We start from the raw sequence: 16,177 nt of genomic DNA on the forward strand, positions 1-16,177 counted from the left end.
AGAGGTTTTCCACATTCCTTGGCTGAAGACCCCTTTCCTCCATATTTCAGGCCAGTAATCATTTCACTCTGGCCTTGTTTTCATTGTTCTGCCTCCTACCTACTTTCTTCTTCTGCCTTCTTCTTCCACTTTGAAGGACTCTTGTGATTATATTGGGCCCCCTGGCTAATCCAGGATCATTTCCTGTTTTAAGGTTAGCTGATGAATAGCCTTAATTCTAGTTAAAAACTTAATTCCCCTTTGCCATGTAACCTGTACGTTTCCACAGGTTCCAGGGATTAAGATGTAGACATTTTTAGGGCCATTATCCTGCCTAACACAAATATTGAATAAGAATGCTAAGATTACTATTTTTTCTTTTTAAGAATCTTTGGGTTGTTGGGGCACCTGGCTGGCTCATTTGGTGTAGAGCATGCAACTCTTGATGTCTGGGTTGTAAGTTTGAGCCCCAGGTTGAGTGTAGAGATAACTTAAAAAAATAAAATCTTAAAAAAAAAAATCTTTGGGTTGTTATAACCTTAATTTGGAGAATCAGCTACTGATAAAAGTGTACAATAAAATGGAAGCAAACTTAAGAAAATCAACCAGCCATATGAATATTGAACTATGGCACCCAACCAGATTGAAGTAGGATTAAAGAAGAATTTGCTATTGTCATTTAATTTTTTTTAAGCTAGTTTTATAATTACATTATGATGTTAACTTAGTAAAAAATACTTCAGTTTACATAGTTGTGTCAGATTCAGGAGCTTTTTTTTTTCTGGTCTAGGTTTTAATTTTTCAAAAATTAAAAAAAATTCAACCTCAAATACACTATTATCAATTAAAGCATACTAAGGTAAATAATAAACATAATTGAATATATTGAAATGTTGGCTTATATGTAAGACTAAGTAATACAGTACCCTTATAGAAGACAAATATGTATGTTCCTTATTATAATAATGGGGGACTATCCTGAAATTCAAGCTTACTGTTTTTTTCGGGAACTAGTCAACTTTTTTTAGAGCATTACATTGTCTATAAGGTTTATATATTTTCTAGTAAGGTATAAACAAGTAAATGAATTGGTTGGAGCAGAGTGCCAGTGAGGTAAATTTCAGATTCTCTGTGTAGTTAAGTTCATCTAAGTTTTCGATGACAATTTTTTTTTTTTTAAGATTTTAATTAATTTGAGAGAGAGAGCCAGAGAGCGCCCACATGAGCAGGGATGAGTAGAGGGAGAGGGGAGAAGCAGACACCCCGCTGAGCAGGGAGCCCTACGGACTGACGAGGACGACAGGGGGCCTGATACCAGGACCATGAGATCATGACCTGAGCCACAGGCAGCCACTTAACCGACTGAGCCACCCAGGTGCCCCTTGATGACAAATTTGATTCTTTTTCCATAGCAGTGTTTGTGTAAATTAGGTCATAAAGAGAATCTAGTGAAACAGTGTGGTGCAGTCCATGCGAAGTAATAATTTTCAGTGCTGGAAATCAATGTTATATCATCATTTTCTGCAATGGATGGCACTTAGCAACAGCAACAAAGAGTTTGTGTGTATGGAGGGGAAGAGTACCATAAATTCCTCACAGGAAATTGCTTTCTTCATTTTTTTTTTTTTTAAGATTTTATTTATTTATTTGACAGAATCACAGTGAGAGAGGGAACACAAGCAGGGGGAGTGGGAGAGGGAGAAGCAGGCTCCCCGCCGAGCAGGGACCCCTATGCGGGACTCGATCCCGGGACCCCGGGATCATGACCTGAGCTGAAGGCAGACGCTTAACCACTGAGCCACCCAGGCACCCTACTTTCTTCATTTTTAAAAATGTATCATATTTAGGGGTGCCTGGTGGCTCAGTTGGTTAAAGCAACTGCCTTCGGCTCAGGTCATGATCCTCGAGTCCCAGGATCGAGTCCTGCATCAGGCTCCCTGCTCGGCAGGGAGTCTGCTTCTCCCTCTCACCCTCCCCCCTCCATATGCTCTCTCATTCTCTCTCTCAAATAAATAAATAAAATCTTTAAAAATAAATAAATAGGGCGCCTGGGTGGCTCAGATGGTTAAGCGTCTGCCTTCGGCTCAGGTCATGATCCCAGGGTCCTGGGATCAAGTCCCGCATCGGGCTCCCTGCTCCTTGGGAGCCTGCTTCTCCCTCTGCCTCTCTCTCTCTCTCTCTCTCTCTGTCTCTCATGAAAAAATAAAAATAAAATCTTTAAAAAAAAAAAATAAAAAAAAATAATAAAAAAATAAATAAATAAATAAATAAAAATGTATCATAGTTAGTTCCACAATAAGTTTTCTAATTTTTTAAATTTCTGTGATTTCAATAAACCACTTACCGTGATAGCTTCATCCTTACCTACTACACTTATATCTAGATTATTCAGAATTTCTGATCCTTCTTATAGGTGATTTTTATAGCTAATTTCTTTTGCTTATATATGAAAATGTTTGTTTCTTAGAATTGTTGGCTTGGGAAGACCTACTTTATTGTGTCTTTTTTCATTTTTAGTTTTCAGAGTTGAAGAAATTCTCGAACAAGCAGATTACCTATATGAGAGTGGAGAAACAGAGAAACTTTATCAATTGCTGACTGAATACAAGGAAAGGTAGGCAGTGTATGATAAGCCTGAGTTTTCAGTTTCCTCAAAATTTTTGTTATTTAACAATTAAAATGACTCTTGGTGCTTGAAATTTTTATACATTTTTAAAGTTTTTACTGCAAAATAATATCTTTTATAGTTTAATTTATAGTATGTTTCTTACAGTAAATGATTTACAAGTGCTACATGTCATTGATTTAGAAAAGGTGATTCTCCTTACTCATTCTAGTGGAATGTTGAAGTATTTTTTTTATTTTGTTATTTTGCTTTGGATCATATGAGGTAGTCGTTGAATATATGGTTATCTATATTGTATATTTCTCATTTTTTTAAGTGAATTTCTTACTGGCATAAGATGTAAATGAATTAGGATGTTTGTATGGCATCATTGAATAGTATCTGTGTATCACTTTAGAAGCAGTTTTTTTAGAGAAACTAAAAATAACTCCTTTTTCTATTTTTAGTATTAGGTTACATGTTTAGTCCAGAGTATCAGTGTGCAGTTAGTTTTGGGGAGGATGTAGGTGGAAGGAGAGTCTGCGCTATAAAATAGGTTTAATAAGGCTAAATTGGCATTTCCAGGTCACAGATTACCTAATCCTAAACTAAAAATACTGAGTCATTTTCAGCTACCTTTCTTAGATTCCTAAGACCAGTTCTCTCTTCATGACCCATCAATTTTACTTCCTAAATATCTCTAGAATCCACTTTTTCTTCTCCATTTTTCCCTTAGTTACTTGTAGTATCATGTTTGGCATTTTATAGTCATTTTAGTCATTACTTGAAAAGTAAGCTATAAGATAGTTACTATAATTTAATTATAAATATACTATTGCTACCTTTAGTTTCAAAATTTTATGTGAATACCATATTTTGGTAAATATATAATGGGCTTAAAGACATTTAATAAAAAGGAGTTTTAATGTTTTTAAAAATATTTCTAACTCTTAATTGTGGTTGCTATTTTATTTATTAACCATTTCTTATTTTATATAAGTATATTCATATGGAAATTCTTCAAGGAGTCCAGGCCCTCACTTGAAATATTCCCATGCATCATGGCATGGATGACACATTCAAACAAGATTTATTTTGAGATTCTGTTATATTCAATCATTTATTTATTAACATATTTATCATATACCTATTGTCTGCCAGTACTATATTTGGAGCTGGGGATATAGCAGTTTTGTTTTGTTGAGCATGACCCACTCTCTAAAGTTTGTGAATTTTTATGGTACTGTCTGAACCAGTTAGTGAGTTGTCTGAAGTGTCTCAAGCCTTAGGTTATATGTTGAATTTTGTAGTGCAGGTGTTTAGAGAATTCAAATACAAAGATATTTTCTAAGGAAGTTAGTATTTTATTTATTTATTCACTTGAGAGAGAGTGAGAGTGAGAGAGCACGGGCAGGGGTTGGGGAGCAGCAGAAGGAGAGGGAGAAGCAAGCTCCCCGATGAGCAGGGAGCCCAATGCAGGCCTCCGTCCCAGGACCCTGGGGTCATGACCTGAGCCAAAGGCAGACGCTTCACTGAGCCACCCAGGTGCCCGAGGAAGTTAGTATTTTAGATAATTTAGGAAAGTTAATATTTATATATGATACTGGATATTTTGTAGGAAATTTTAGCAAATAAAGTTTTTATGTGAAAATACAACATTATGAATAATGGCTTTTGATACTGCTATATCTTCACTGACCTGAAAGACCATCATATTTATTCATTAGTGATGTGACCTTTAACAGTTTTTAAATGTGAGCTAAAATGGTTATTTTATATTTATTTCAAATTAGTGAAGATGCAGAGTTACTGTGGCGATTGGCACGGGCATCACGTGATATAGCTCAGCTTAGTGGGACCTCAGAAGAGGAGAAAAAACTCTTGGTCTATGAAGCCCTAGAGTATGCAAAAAGAGCACTGGAAAAAAATGAATCCAGTTTTGCAGCTCATAAGGTGAGATGCTTAAAGTAATGAAACTGTTACCATGTGAGAGGTACATTGGTCTATACTTACTTATTATTCCTAATTTACAGAGGAAAGAAAATTTGTCTATTTTAAAGAAGTAAGGAAGAGATTTATTTTTATAATGTTTTTTCAAAAAGATGTAGTTTTTTTCTTTGCATTCTTGAACATTTATTCTAACTTTATTAGTGTGTTGATAAATTACTTTTGTGAATGATTATTTTTAAACAAAAGTGTTAGTTATTTCGTGAATTGTCTATATCTTTATTCCTAGTAGTATAAGCACTTGACAGGTGTTTACTAATTTTCCTCACATTATACTTCTGTTTTATGTAGAGGTGAGAATAGAGCAGCTGGACAGCTAAGACCTTCTATAACTTTCACATGTAACTCTTCTAGTTCCTGGATTTCCTGACTGGTTTAGAATGATGTTTTTCAATTGGCACTGTGGGGACACATGGTGACATTATTGGTATTTTGGATTAGGACATCACTTTATGATGTTGGACTGTCCTCAGTAGATCTGCCAAGTCATTGTGACAACCAAATTCCATCTCCACCCATTTCCAAATGCTCCCTTTAGGGGCCAGTCTCCCTCAACACCCCTCTAATACTGGTTTATATTAAAAATAAAACAGATATGGATTCCTTAATTTGTTGAGATTTGTTTCATGACCCAGAATATGGTCCATCTTTGTAAATATTTCTGTGCACATGAAAAGAATGTTTATTCAGCTATTGTTGGGAGTGTTTTATAAATGTCATTCAGGTCAGGTTGGTTGATAGTGTTGTTCAAGTCTTTTGTGTCCTTACTGATTTTCTATCTACTTGTTCTATAAATTATTGAGAGAGGCATGTTGAAATGTCCAAGTATAATTGTAGGTTTGTCTGTTTCTTTGCAATTTTATTAATTTTTGCAGCATGTATTTTGAAGTTTCTATTAGGAATGTAAACATTTAGGATTATTATATTTTCTTGATGCATTAACCTCTTTATCACTGTAAAATGATCCCCTTTATCTTTGAAATACTCTTGGTTTTATCGTCTACTTTGTCTGATAAAAACATAGCAACTCTTATTTTCTTTTGATTGTTAGCATGTTATATCCTTCTCTGTCCTTTTACTTTTAACTGTGTCTTTATATTTAATATGTAAACAAGTGATTAAGTCTTGCTTTTATTTTTACTTATATATTTCACATTATATAAAATTCATCATTGTAATACATATACTTCAGTGGTTTTTCACATTTTCCCTGTGTTGTGCAACCATCAGCACTGTCTAATTCCATAATATTTCTGTTACCCCCAGAACAAACCCTATACCTACCAGCAGTTAATTCCAATTCTCCCCTGCACCTGTACCCTGGCAAATACTAATCTACTTTCTGTCTCAATGAATTTTCCTATTCTAGACATTTCATATAAATGGAATTAACAATAGGTGGCCTTTATGTGTCTGGCTTCTTTCCCTTTGCATAATATTTTCAAGGTTCATCCATATTGAGTATGTGACAGTACTTCATTTTTTTATGACTGAATAATATTCCATTGTTTGGATATATCAGTTTTGTTTATCCATCAGCTGGTGAACATTTGGGGTGTTTCCACTTTTTGGCTATTATGAATAATACTGTGTACAATTGTGTACAAGATTTTCTGTGAACATTTGCTTTTACTTTTTTTTTTTCTTATGGAGGTAAATTCACACAGCATAAAGTCACCCATTTTATAAATGCACAATATGGTGGCCTTTAATACATTTATAGTGTTGTACAACCATTACCTCTAGTTCCAGAACATTTTTATCACCCCAGAAGGAAACCCATTAAGTCCAATTAAGTAGTCACTCTCTATTGCCTGTTACTCTCCTGACAACCACTAATCTTGCTGTGTCTATGGCTTTACCTATTCAGGATATTTCAGAGAAGTGGCATCATACAGTATGGGATCATTTGTGTTTGACATCTTTCACTTACCATGTTTTTGAGGTCCATCCACATTGTAACATGCATCAGTATTTTATTTCTTTTTATGGATGAATAACATTCCATCGTAGGGATACACCACATTTTGTTTACCCATTGATTAGTTGATGGACATTTGGGTTATTTCCACACTTTTGGCTATTGTTTATAGTGTAAATATCAACATTCATGTACAGGTATTTTTTAAATACCTGGTTTTTGGGTGGTTTTTTTTTTTTTTTTTAGGATTTTATTTGTTAGAGAGAGAGACAGCAAGAGAGGGAACACAGGCAGGGGGAGTGGGAGAGGGAGAAGCAGGCTCCCCGCTGAGCTGGGAGCCCGATGCGGGGCTCGATCCCAGGACCCCAGGAACATTTACTGAGCCAAAGGCAGATGCTTAAGGACTGAGCCACGCAGGCACCCCTAAATACCTGTTTTCAGTTCTTTTGAGTATGTATATCTAGGAATGGACTTGCTGGGTCATACGTAATTCTATGTAATTCTTTTTTCTTTTTAGATTTATTTATTTATTTTGGGGGCTGGAGAGAGAAAGTGAGCGGACTTCCTGCTGAATGCGCAGGGAGCTAGATGAGGGGCTTGATCTCACGACCCTGAGATCATGACCCGAGCTGAAGGCAGATGTTTAACTAACTGAGCCACCCAGGCACCCCTATGTAATTCTTTTGGAAGAACTGTCGAATTGTTCTTCGAAGCAGCTATATCATTTTCTATTGCCACTAGCAGTGTGTGAGGGTTCCAGTTTCTCCAAATCCTTGCTAATACTTGTAATTATCCATTGAAAAAAATTAAAACTAGTGGGTGTGAAGCGGTATCTTATGGTTTTGATTCGCATTTTCCTAATGAGTAATAATATTGATCATCTTTTCATGTGCTTATTGGACATTGGTTTTGGAGAAATGTCTATTCAAATTCTTGGCCCATTTTTCAACTAGGTTTATCTTTTTATTGTTGAGTTTTAAGAATATTTTCTGGTTATTAGTCTCTGATTAGATATATGATTTGCAACTATTTTCTCCCATTCTGTGGATTGTCTTTTTACTTTTTTGATGATGAGCTTTGATGCACAAGTTTTTAATTTTGAGGAAGTCCAGTTTAGTTTTCTTTGATTGCTTATGCTTTTGGTGTCATATCTAAAAAAACACAGATTTTTACCTCTGTTTCTAAGAGTTTTATATTTTTTAGCTCTTACATTTAGGTCTTTGGTCCTTAAAAGAGTTAGCTTTTATGGTTGAGATAGGAGTTCAAATTCGTTTTTTTTGTATGTAAATACCTAGTTGTCCTGCCACCATTTGTTGAAAAGACTGTTCCTTCTCCATTTTCATCTTTGATGAAAATCAGTTGAACATAAATGTATAAGTTTGTTTTTGAATTCCCAATTCTATTTCATTGGTCTAATTGTAGACCTGTTGGTCTTTGTGATTTTCAAATGGTGAACCAACCTTGTATTTTGGGATAAATCCCACTTGGTCATGTTGTGTCTTGATTATTATAGCTTTGTGATAAGTTTTGAAATAAGGAACTGTGAGTCTTCTAGCTGTTCTTTTTCAAGATTATTTTCACCATTCTGAGTTCCTTCAATTTCCATACATATTTTAGGATCAGCTTGTAAATTTCTTCAAAGAAACCAGTTGGGTTTTTGATAGGGATTACATTGAATCTGTAAGTTAGTTTGGGGAATATTGTCATCTTAACAGCATTATGTCTTCCAATCCACAGATATGTGTTGTCTGTTCATTTATTTAGATGTTTTTCTTCTTTCAGCAGTGTTTTGTAATTTTCCGTCTTCAAGTCTTGTACTTTGGTTAAATTTATTCTTTAAGTATTTTATTCTTTTTGATGCTATTGGAATTCTTAATTTCATTTTCAGATTGTTCATTGCTAGTGTATAGGAGTGCAACAAATATTTGTATATTAATTTTATATCCTGTAGCTTTGCTGAACTCATTTCTTGGCTCTACTAGTTGTTTTGTTGATTATTTAGGTTTTTTCTATATTATGAACGTGTCTGTAAATAAATTATCCATAGATAGTTTTACTTTTTCTTTTCCAATCTGGACACCTATTATTTCTTAGTATCTTGCTCAGTTTCCCTTGCTAGAACTTCAGTACAGTGTTGAGTAGGAGTGACAAGAGTAGATATCTTTGTTTTGTTCCTGATTATAGGAGGGTAGCTATTAGGCTTTCACCATTTACTATGATGTTAGCTGTGGGTTTTCCATAAATGCTCTTTATCAGATTGAGAAAGTTCCCTTCCATTCCTAGTTGTTGAGTGTTTTTATCATGAATGGGTGTTGGATTTTGTCAGATGCTTTTCTCTGTGTGTGTTGAGATGATCATGTTGGTTTTTTCCCCCCCTTAATTCTTTTAATTTGGTATCTTACATTAATTGATTTTCATATGGTGAACCAACCTTGTATTTTGGGATAAATCCCACTTGGTCATGTTGTGTAATCCTTTTCGTATGCTGCTAAATTCAGCTTGCCATTATTTTGTTGAGGAATTTTGCATCATAAGAGACAGTACTCTTTAATTCTCTTTTTTCTTTTTCTCTGGTTTTATTGAGAAAAAATTGACATACATTGTTGTATAAGTTTAAGGCATACAGCATGATGGTTTGGTTTGCACATATTGTGAAATATTACCATAATAGGTTCAGCTGATATCAGCTGATATCTTCTAATATAGATGCGGTAAAAAGGAAAGAAAGAGAAAAAAAAATTTCCTCGTGATGAGAACTCTTAGGGTTTATTCTCTTACGAACTTTTCTGTATATCATACATCAGTATTAGCTGTAGTCTTCATGTTGTACATTACATCCATAATACAGTTCACCCTTGAACAACATGGGGAGAAGCTACTAATAACCTGTTGACTGGAAGCTTTAATGATAACATAAATAAGTACATATTTTGTATGTTATATGTCTTGTATACTGTATTCTTACAATAAAGTAAGTTGCAAAAAAGAGAATATTCAAAAAAATGATAAGGAAAATAGATTTACAGTACTATATTTCTCAGAAGAAATCTGTGTATAAGTGGATCTGCACAGTTTAAATCTGTGTTGTTCAGCTGTAATTATTTATCTTAAAACTGGAAGTTTGTACCTCTTGACCACCTCCCTCCAATTCCCCCTCCCCCGACTCTCTGCCTCTGGTAACCACAAGTCTTATGATTGTTTTTTTTTAAGATTCTACATGTAAGTGAGATCATACAGTATTTTTATTCACTTAGCATAATGCCTTCAGAGTCCATCCATGTTGCTGCAAATGGCAGGATTCCCTTGTTTGTTTGTTTTTTTTTTAAGATTTTTTAAATTTATTTGACAGAGAGAGACACAGTGAGAGAGGGAACACAAGCAGGGGAAGTGGGAGAGGGAGAAACAGGCTTCCCACAGAGCAGGGAGCCCGATGTGGGGCCCGATCCCAGGACCCTGGGACCATGACCTGAGCTGAAGGCAGACGCTTAATGACTGAGCCACCCAGGCGCCCGGATTCCCTTGTTTTTTATGGTTGAATAATATTTCAGTGTGTGTGTGTGTCTGTGTGTGTGTGTGTGTATACACACACCACAACTAATTTACCCATCATCTGTTGATCTGTACTTAGGTTCTTTCCATTTTGGCTATTGCAAATGATGCTTTGAACATGGAGGTACAGATACCTTTTCTTTTTTTTTTTTTTTAAAGATTTTATTTATTTATTTGACAGAGAGAGAGATAGTGAGAGCAGGAACACAAGCAGGGGGAGTGGGAGAGGGAGAAGCAGGCTTCTCGCCAAGCAGGGAGCCCGATGTGGGACTCGATCCCAGGACCCTGGGACCATGACCTGAGCCGAAGGCAGACGCCTAACGACTGAGCCACCCAGGCACCCGTGCAGATACCTTTTCAAGTAGGTGTTTTGTTTTTTGTTTTTTTTTTGGATAAATTCCCAAGTGGAATTGCTGGATCATATGGTAATTATATTTAAATTTTTTGAGGATTGGCTATACCAATTGGTATTGGCTATACCAATTTAGAATCCCAACAGTCATAAGGGTTCCCTTTTCTCCACATCCATGCCTGCATTTATCTCTTTTTGATGATGGACATTTTTAACAGGTGTGAGGTGATACCTCATTGCTGTTTTAATTTGCATTTCCTTAATGACTATTGATGTTGAGCATCTTCTCTTGGCCTTTCTTATATCTTCTTTGGAGAAATGTCTATTCAGGTCCTCTGCCCATTTTTAAATTGTGTTATTTGTTTTTTTGCTATTGACTTATATGTAATTGTATGAATTATAATTCAGATATTAACCCTTTATTAGATATATTGTTGCAAATGTTTTCTCCCACTCAGTAGGCCTTTTCATTTTGTTGATGGTTTCTTTTCCTGTGCTGAAGCTTTTTAGTTTGATGTAGTACCACTTGTTTATTTTTTATCTTGTTGCCTGTACTTTAGGTGTCATATCCAAAAAATCATTACCAAGACCCATGTCAAGAGGCTTTATTCCTGTTTTCTTCTAGGAGTTTCATAGTTTCAGGTCTTACATTTAAGCCTTTACCTCATTTTGAGTTAATTTTTGTGAGTGGTATAAGATGTGTCTAGTTTTATTCCTTTACATGTGAATATCCCATAATCCAGTGCCATTTTGGTAGTCTGTCCCTTTTTTTTTTTTTTAAGATTTTATTTATTTGACAGAGAGAGAGACAGCAAGAGAGGGAACACAAGCAGGGGGAGTGGGAGAGGAAGAAGCGGGCTTCTCGCCGAGCAGGGAGCCTGATGCAAGGCTCGATACCAGGACCCTGGGATCACGACCTGAGCCGAAGGTAGACGCTTAACCGACTGAGCCACTCACACGCCCCTAGTCTGTCCTTTCTCAATTAAATATTCTTAGCTCCCTTGTCAAATATTAGCTGACTGTATATTCTTGGGTTTATTTCTGGGTTCTGAGTTCTGTTCCATTTGTCTGTTTGTTTTTATGCCAGTACCATGCTGTTTTAATGACTGTAGCTTTATAGTTAAGCTTGTTCTTTTTTCTCAGGATTTCTTTGGCTATTTTGGGTCTTTTGTGCTTCCCTCTAAGTTTTAGGTGTGTTTTTTTCTACTTCTGTAAAAAATGCCATTGGTATCTTGATAGGGATTGCATTGACTCTATAGATGGCTTTTGGTCGTATTGCTGTTTTAACAATATTCTTCCATTGCATGAACGTGGGTTATCTTTCCATTTATTTATATTTGATTTCTTTGGTTGTTATCTTGCAGTTTTCAGAGTAGAGATCTTCTTATGTAAGTTTATTCCTATTCGATTTTGATCCTCTTGTAATGAGAACTATTTCTTTTTTAGAAAATTTGTTGTTAGGTTATAGAATTGCTACTGATATTTGCATGTTAATTTTATATCCTATAACTTTACTGAATTCAGTGATTAGATCAAATAGCTTTTTTTTTGTTGAGTCTTTTGGACTTTTATATATAAGATCATGTCACGTGCAAATAGAGATATTTTTACCTCTTCCTTTCCAAATCTGATAACTTTTTTTTTTTTTTCTTGCCTGATTGCTCTAGGTAGGACTTCAAGTACTGTGATGAATAGGAGTGGTAAGAGTGAGCACCCTTGTCTTGTTCTTGGTCTTAGAGGAAGTTTTTCAACTTTTCATCATTGAGTATGATGCTAGCTGTGGATTTATCACATATGGTCTTTATTATGTTGAGATATTCCTTCTATCTCTAATTCAGCTTGTTGGGAGTTCTTATGAATGGATGTCAAGTTTTGTCATATGTTTTTCTGTATCTATTAAAATGATCATATGATTCTTTTTTTCTATTAATGTGATGCATCATATTGATTGATGCATGTATGTTGAATTATTCTTGCATTCCAGGGATAAATCCCACTTGATTGTGGTGAATTATTCCTTTTAATGTTCTGCTGAATTCGATCTATTAGTATTTTATTGAGAGTTTTTGCAACTTTATTAGGTTTCTTTTGTTGTGATGTTTTGTGATGGTTTTGGTATCAGAGTAACACTGGTGTCATAGAATACTTAAGAAATGTTCATTGTTTTTCTATTTTTTGGAAGACTTTAGAGAAGCTTGGTGTTAATTTTCTTTAAACATTTGGTAGAATTTGTCAGTGAAGTCATCTGATCCTGGTGTTCGCTTTGTTGGAAGTTCTTTTGATTACTAACTCTGTAGTATTACTTATTATTCATTTGTCAGATTTTTTGTTTATTCTTTTTTTTTTTAAAGATTTTATTTATTCATGAGAGACAGAGAGAGAGGCAGAGGCAGAGGGAAAAGGAGACTCCCTGCAGAGCAGGGAACCCGATGAGGAACTCAATCCCAGGACTCTGGGATCATGACCTGAGCCAAAGGCAGACACTTAACCTACTGTTGATTTTTTTCCTCCTGTGTGTGGGTTATACTTTAATTTTTGCATGCTTTATAATTTTTTGTTGAAACTGTTGACTATTATAATGTGGTAAATCTGGAAATCAGATTCCCTCTTTTCCCAGAATTTGTTGTGGCGGCTTTTAGTATTTGTTATTTCTTTCTTTTTTCTTTTTTAAGATTTTATTTTTAAGTAATCTCTGCATCCAATGTGGGGCTCAAACTCACAACCTTGAGATCAAGAGTCACATGCTCTACTGACTGAGCCAGCCAGGCCTCCTCTGTTATTTTTCTTTAGTGGCTTTTCTGAACAAATGATTTCTTTGTCATATATAGCCACTGAAGTCTCTCTTCTGTTAGCTTAGTGGTCAGTTAATGATTGAACAGGTAGTTTATAAAATGTCTGGAACCCAAATGTTTTCCAGTGTTGATCATAGGGCTCTGTGTAGGTATTGGGACATACCTTTAACACTTAGCTGGGCAGTTTTAAACTGTACCTAGCTTTCAATTCCTGTTTATGAAGAGCCTTAAGGTCAGCAGGTGGTAAGCTTAGGGCCATCTCAGATCTTTCCTAAGGATGTGTGTCCTTTTTGGATTTTCAGGGATATTTTGGAGCTTTTTTTCCCCCCAAAATGCTTTGCTATTTAATTCAGTAACAAAATAATTCACATTTCACTATGCTTTCAAAGCATGACATTTGAAGTCCATTTTATCTTCCTTTGACATATGCATTGGTAATAAAAAATAAAATGTCATGGTATGGCAGTATGCGTGGCACTCAAAATTCTGTCAGGTTATAACCCTATCAGTGTGATTCACAGGGTTATGGAGCAGCAGTGGGAATCCGTTAAAATACCACATATGATGGGGCGCCTAGGTGGCTCAGTGTTAAGCGACTGCCTTCGGCTCAGGTCATGATCCCAGGGTCCTGAGATCGAGTCCCACATTGGTCTCCCTGCTCAGTGGGGAGCCTGCTTCTCCCTCTCCCTCTGCCACTCCCCCTGCTTGTGCTCTCTATCTTTCTGACAAATAAATAAATAAAATCTTAAAAAAATATATATATCATATGATCTCTCATCACAATTCACCTCTGCCATGTTGAGCAAAAGCAGTCATAGTCAATGCATAAGTGATGAGCATGACTGTTGTTCTAGTAAAGCATTATTTGTGGGCACTGAAATTTGAATTGAATATAATTTTCATATGTCATGAAATATTCTTTTGGCTTTTCTTTACTGAAGCTTTTCAGAGCCCTTAGGGACATCTCTACCTAACCTTCCTCCCCACCGCCCCTAGGAAGCAGCTTTATCCTTTATCACTAGGGCCTTTTCAGTTTAGGTGAAATATGTACAAGGCCAGTCTTCCAGGGAGCCACCAAACAGATCAGGACAAATAATTAATTATAGCTCTCCATGAATGAGATCTGTTCCATTTGGTACCAGGAATGGTGGGCTGTTTTCACAGCTCCCACTGAGACTGGGAGTATGGGAAGGGACTGGAGTAGGATAAAACAGCACAAAGTTCACTGTTCTCATTAGGAATAATCTCTTGCTTTGAATAAGCATTCCCAGGTCACTGCAAGCTTTAGGTTAATTTTGGAGTTCCAAAAAAACATTGATTCTAATAATTGTTGCTCATTTTTATTTATTGCTTTTATGGAGGAGAGAATTCAGATTTCTTTACTTGCCGTTTTCACTTACGTCACTGTCAGTCTGTCTTAATTTTAATCCAATTTGGCTTTCAGTTGGGGTGTTTGGACCATTTACATTTAATGTGATTAATGATATTTTTGGTTTTAAATTTCCTATCTTTCTATTTTCTATTTGTTCCATCTGTTCTCATTTTCTTCTTTTTCTGCCTTCTTTTGTATTGGTCATTTTTTAGATTCCATTTTATTTATTTGAGTGACTGTAATTGTATTATGTTGTTTTAGTGGTTGCTTTAAGTTTTATAGCGTACATCTTTAACTTATAGTCCACATCAAGCGATATATACTTCATGTGTTAATGACTGCTCTTTGTGCTGTTACTGTGATACGTCTTTGACATATTGTTAAAAATCTCAGAATACTGCCAGTCTAATCAGGGAAGAAAATGTTTAGGATTCATCCATAAGCTTGTGTTTGCTTTGCATATAGAAGATAGATATATAAGAGAAAAGTGATGTTATCCAGAGTCCTGATATGTGGTAGAAGATCAGAACACCAAATTTGAAACCCTGTGTGACCCCTCTAGTCATTTGGATTTGGGCAACTGGATAACTCTCAGTGGAGATAAGTGCACATCACCTATAGAGGGGGTGTGTGTGTGTGTGTGCACCTATGCACGTATGTGTGTTTTAAGGTACACTTTTTAATTTTTAATAAACTCATCAAAATTTTGGTGGAGAATAGATTTATTTTATTTATTTTATTTTTTTTTATTTTTTTATTTTATTTATTTATTTATTTATTTTTTAAAGATTTTATTTATTTATTTGACAGAGAGAGAGATAGCGAGAGCAGGAACAGAAGCAGGGGGAGTGGGAGAGGGAGAAGCAGGCTTCCCGTGGAGCAGGGAGCCCGATGTGGGACTCGATCCCAGGACCCTGGGACCATGACCTGAGCTGAAGGCAGACGCTTAACGACTGAGCCACCCAGGCGCCCTATTTTATTTTTTTAAATGTTTTTTTATTTATTTATTCATGAGAGTCAGAGAGAGAGAGAGAGAGGCAGAGGCAGAGGGAGAAGCAGGCTCCCCACCTAGCAGGGAGCCCAAAGCGGGACTCGATCCCGGGACTCCAGGATCATGACCTGAGCTGAAGGCAGACGCTTAACCATCTGAGCCACCCAGGCGCCCCTTTGGTGGAGAATAGATTTAAACAGAAGTTTGTTTTAGTTAAAATCTTTCTGGTTATAATCATTAAAACCCCACACAAATAAGCTCAAACAAAAACGGGAGGTGTTTTTTTGTTTTGTTTTGTTTTGTTTATAAGGAACTACTTACTGTCTTTCATAGAACCTAAAGGCAGGGTGCTTTTGGTTCAGGAAAAACTGGCTCGATTGCTCTGATGTTCCATTGTCTTTCCTCTTTGCTGTTACCTGCAAATCTTTTTCTCTACAGACTATTTTTTTCTCATTCTAAGTCTTGTGACTTTCTACAGAACTTGAGTTTATGAAGCTTGGATATTTTTGGATTTAGTCCTTTGGGATGAAACTCAGTCTCAGTTTAGGTGTATTGTCTCAACTATGGCTACAGGGACAAAGTCACAATCGACAAATGTGGCTTATTACT

The 16,177-nt window shown here is 35.8% G+C and overlaps 1 protein-coding gene across 6 annotated transcripts in view; it reads left to right on the forward strand.

The window, feature by feature from the left end:
• Positions 1–16,177, forward strand: part of RMDN1 (regulator of microtubule dynamics 1) — a 61,641-nt gene that overhangs the window by 19,731 nt on the left and 25,733 nt on the right. For all 6 annotated transcript variants that reach the window (XR_010410613.1, XR_010410614.1, XM_045896285.3 and 3 more), the window contains exons 3-4: positions 2,497–2,593; positions 4,378–4,537. Coding sequence is in view for 4 of the 6 variants with exons in the window: in XM_045896285.3 (XP_045752241.1) it covers positions 2,497–2,593; positions 4,378–4,537 (257 nt within the window). In the remaining 2 variants the exon portion in view is untranslated. The remainder of the gene's footprint in view (positions 1–2,496; positions 2,594–4,377; positions 4,538–16,177) is intronic.

Source organism: Mirounga angustirostris, unplaced genomic scaffold (genome assembly GCF_029215605.1).
Source record: "Mirounga angustirostris isolate CCGP_5_RB_7025 unplaced genomic scaffold, mMirAng1.0.hap1 SCAF_4, whole genome shotgun sequence".
Taxonomy (NCBI): domain Eukaryota; kingdom Metazoa; phylum Chordata; class Mammalia; order Carnivora; family Phocidae; genus Mirounga; species Mirounga angustirostris.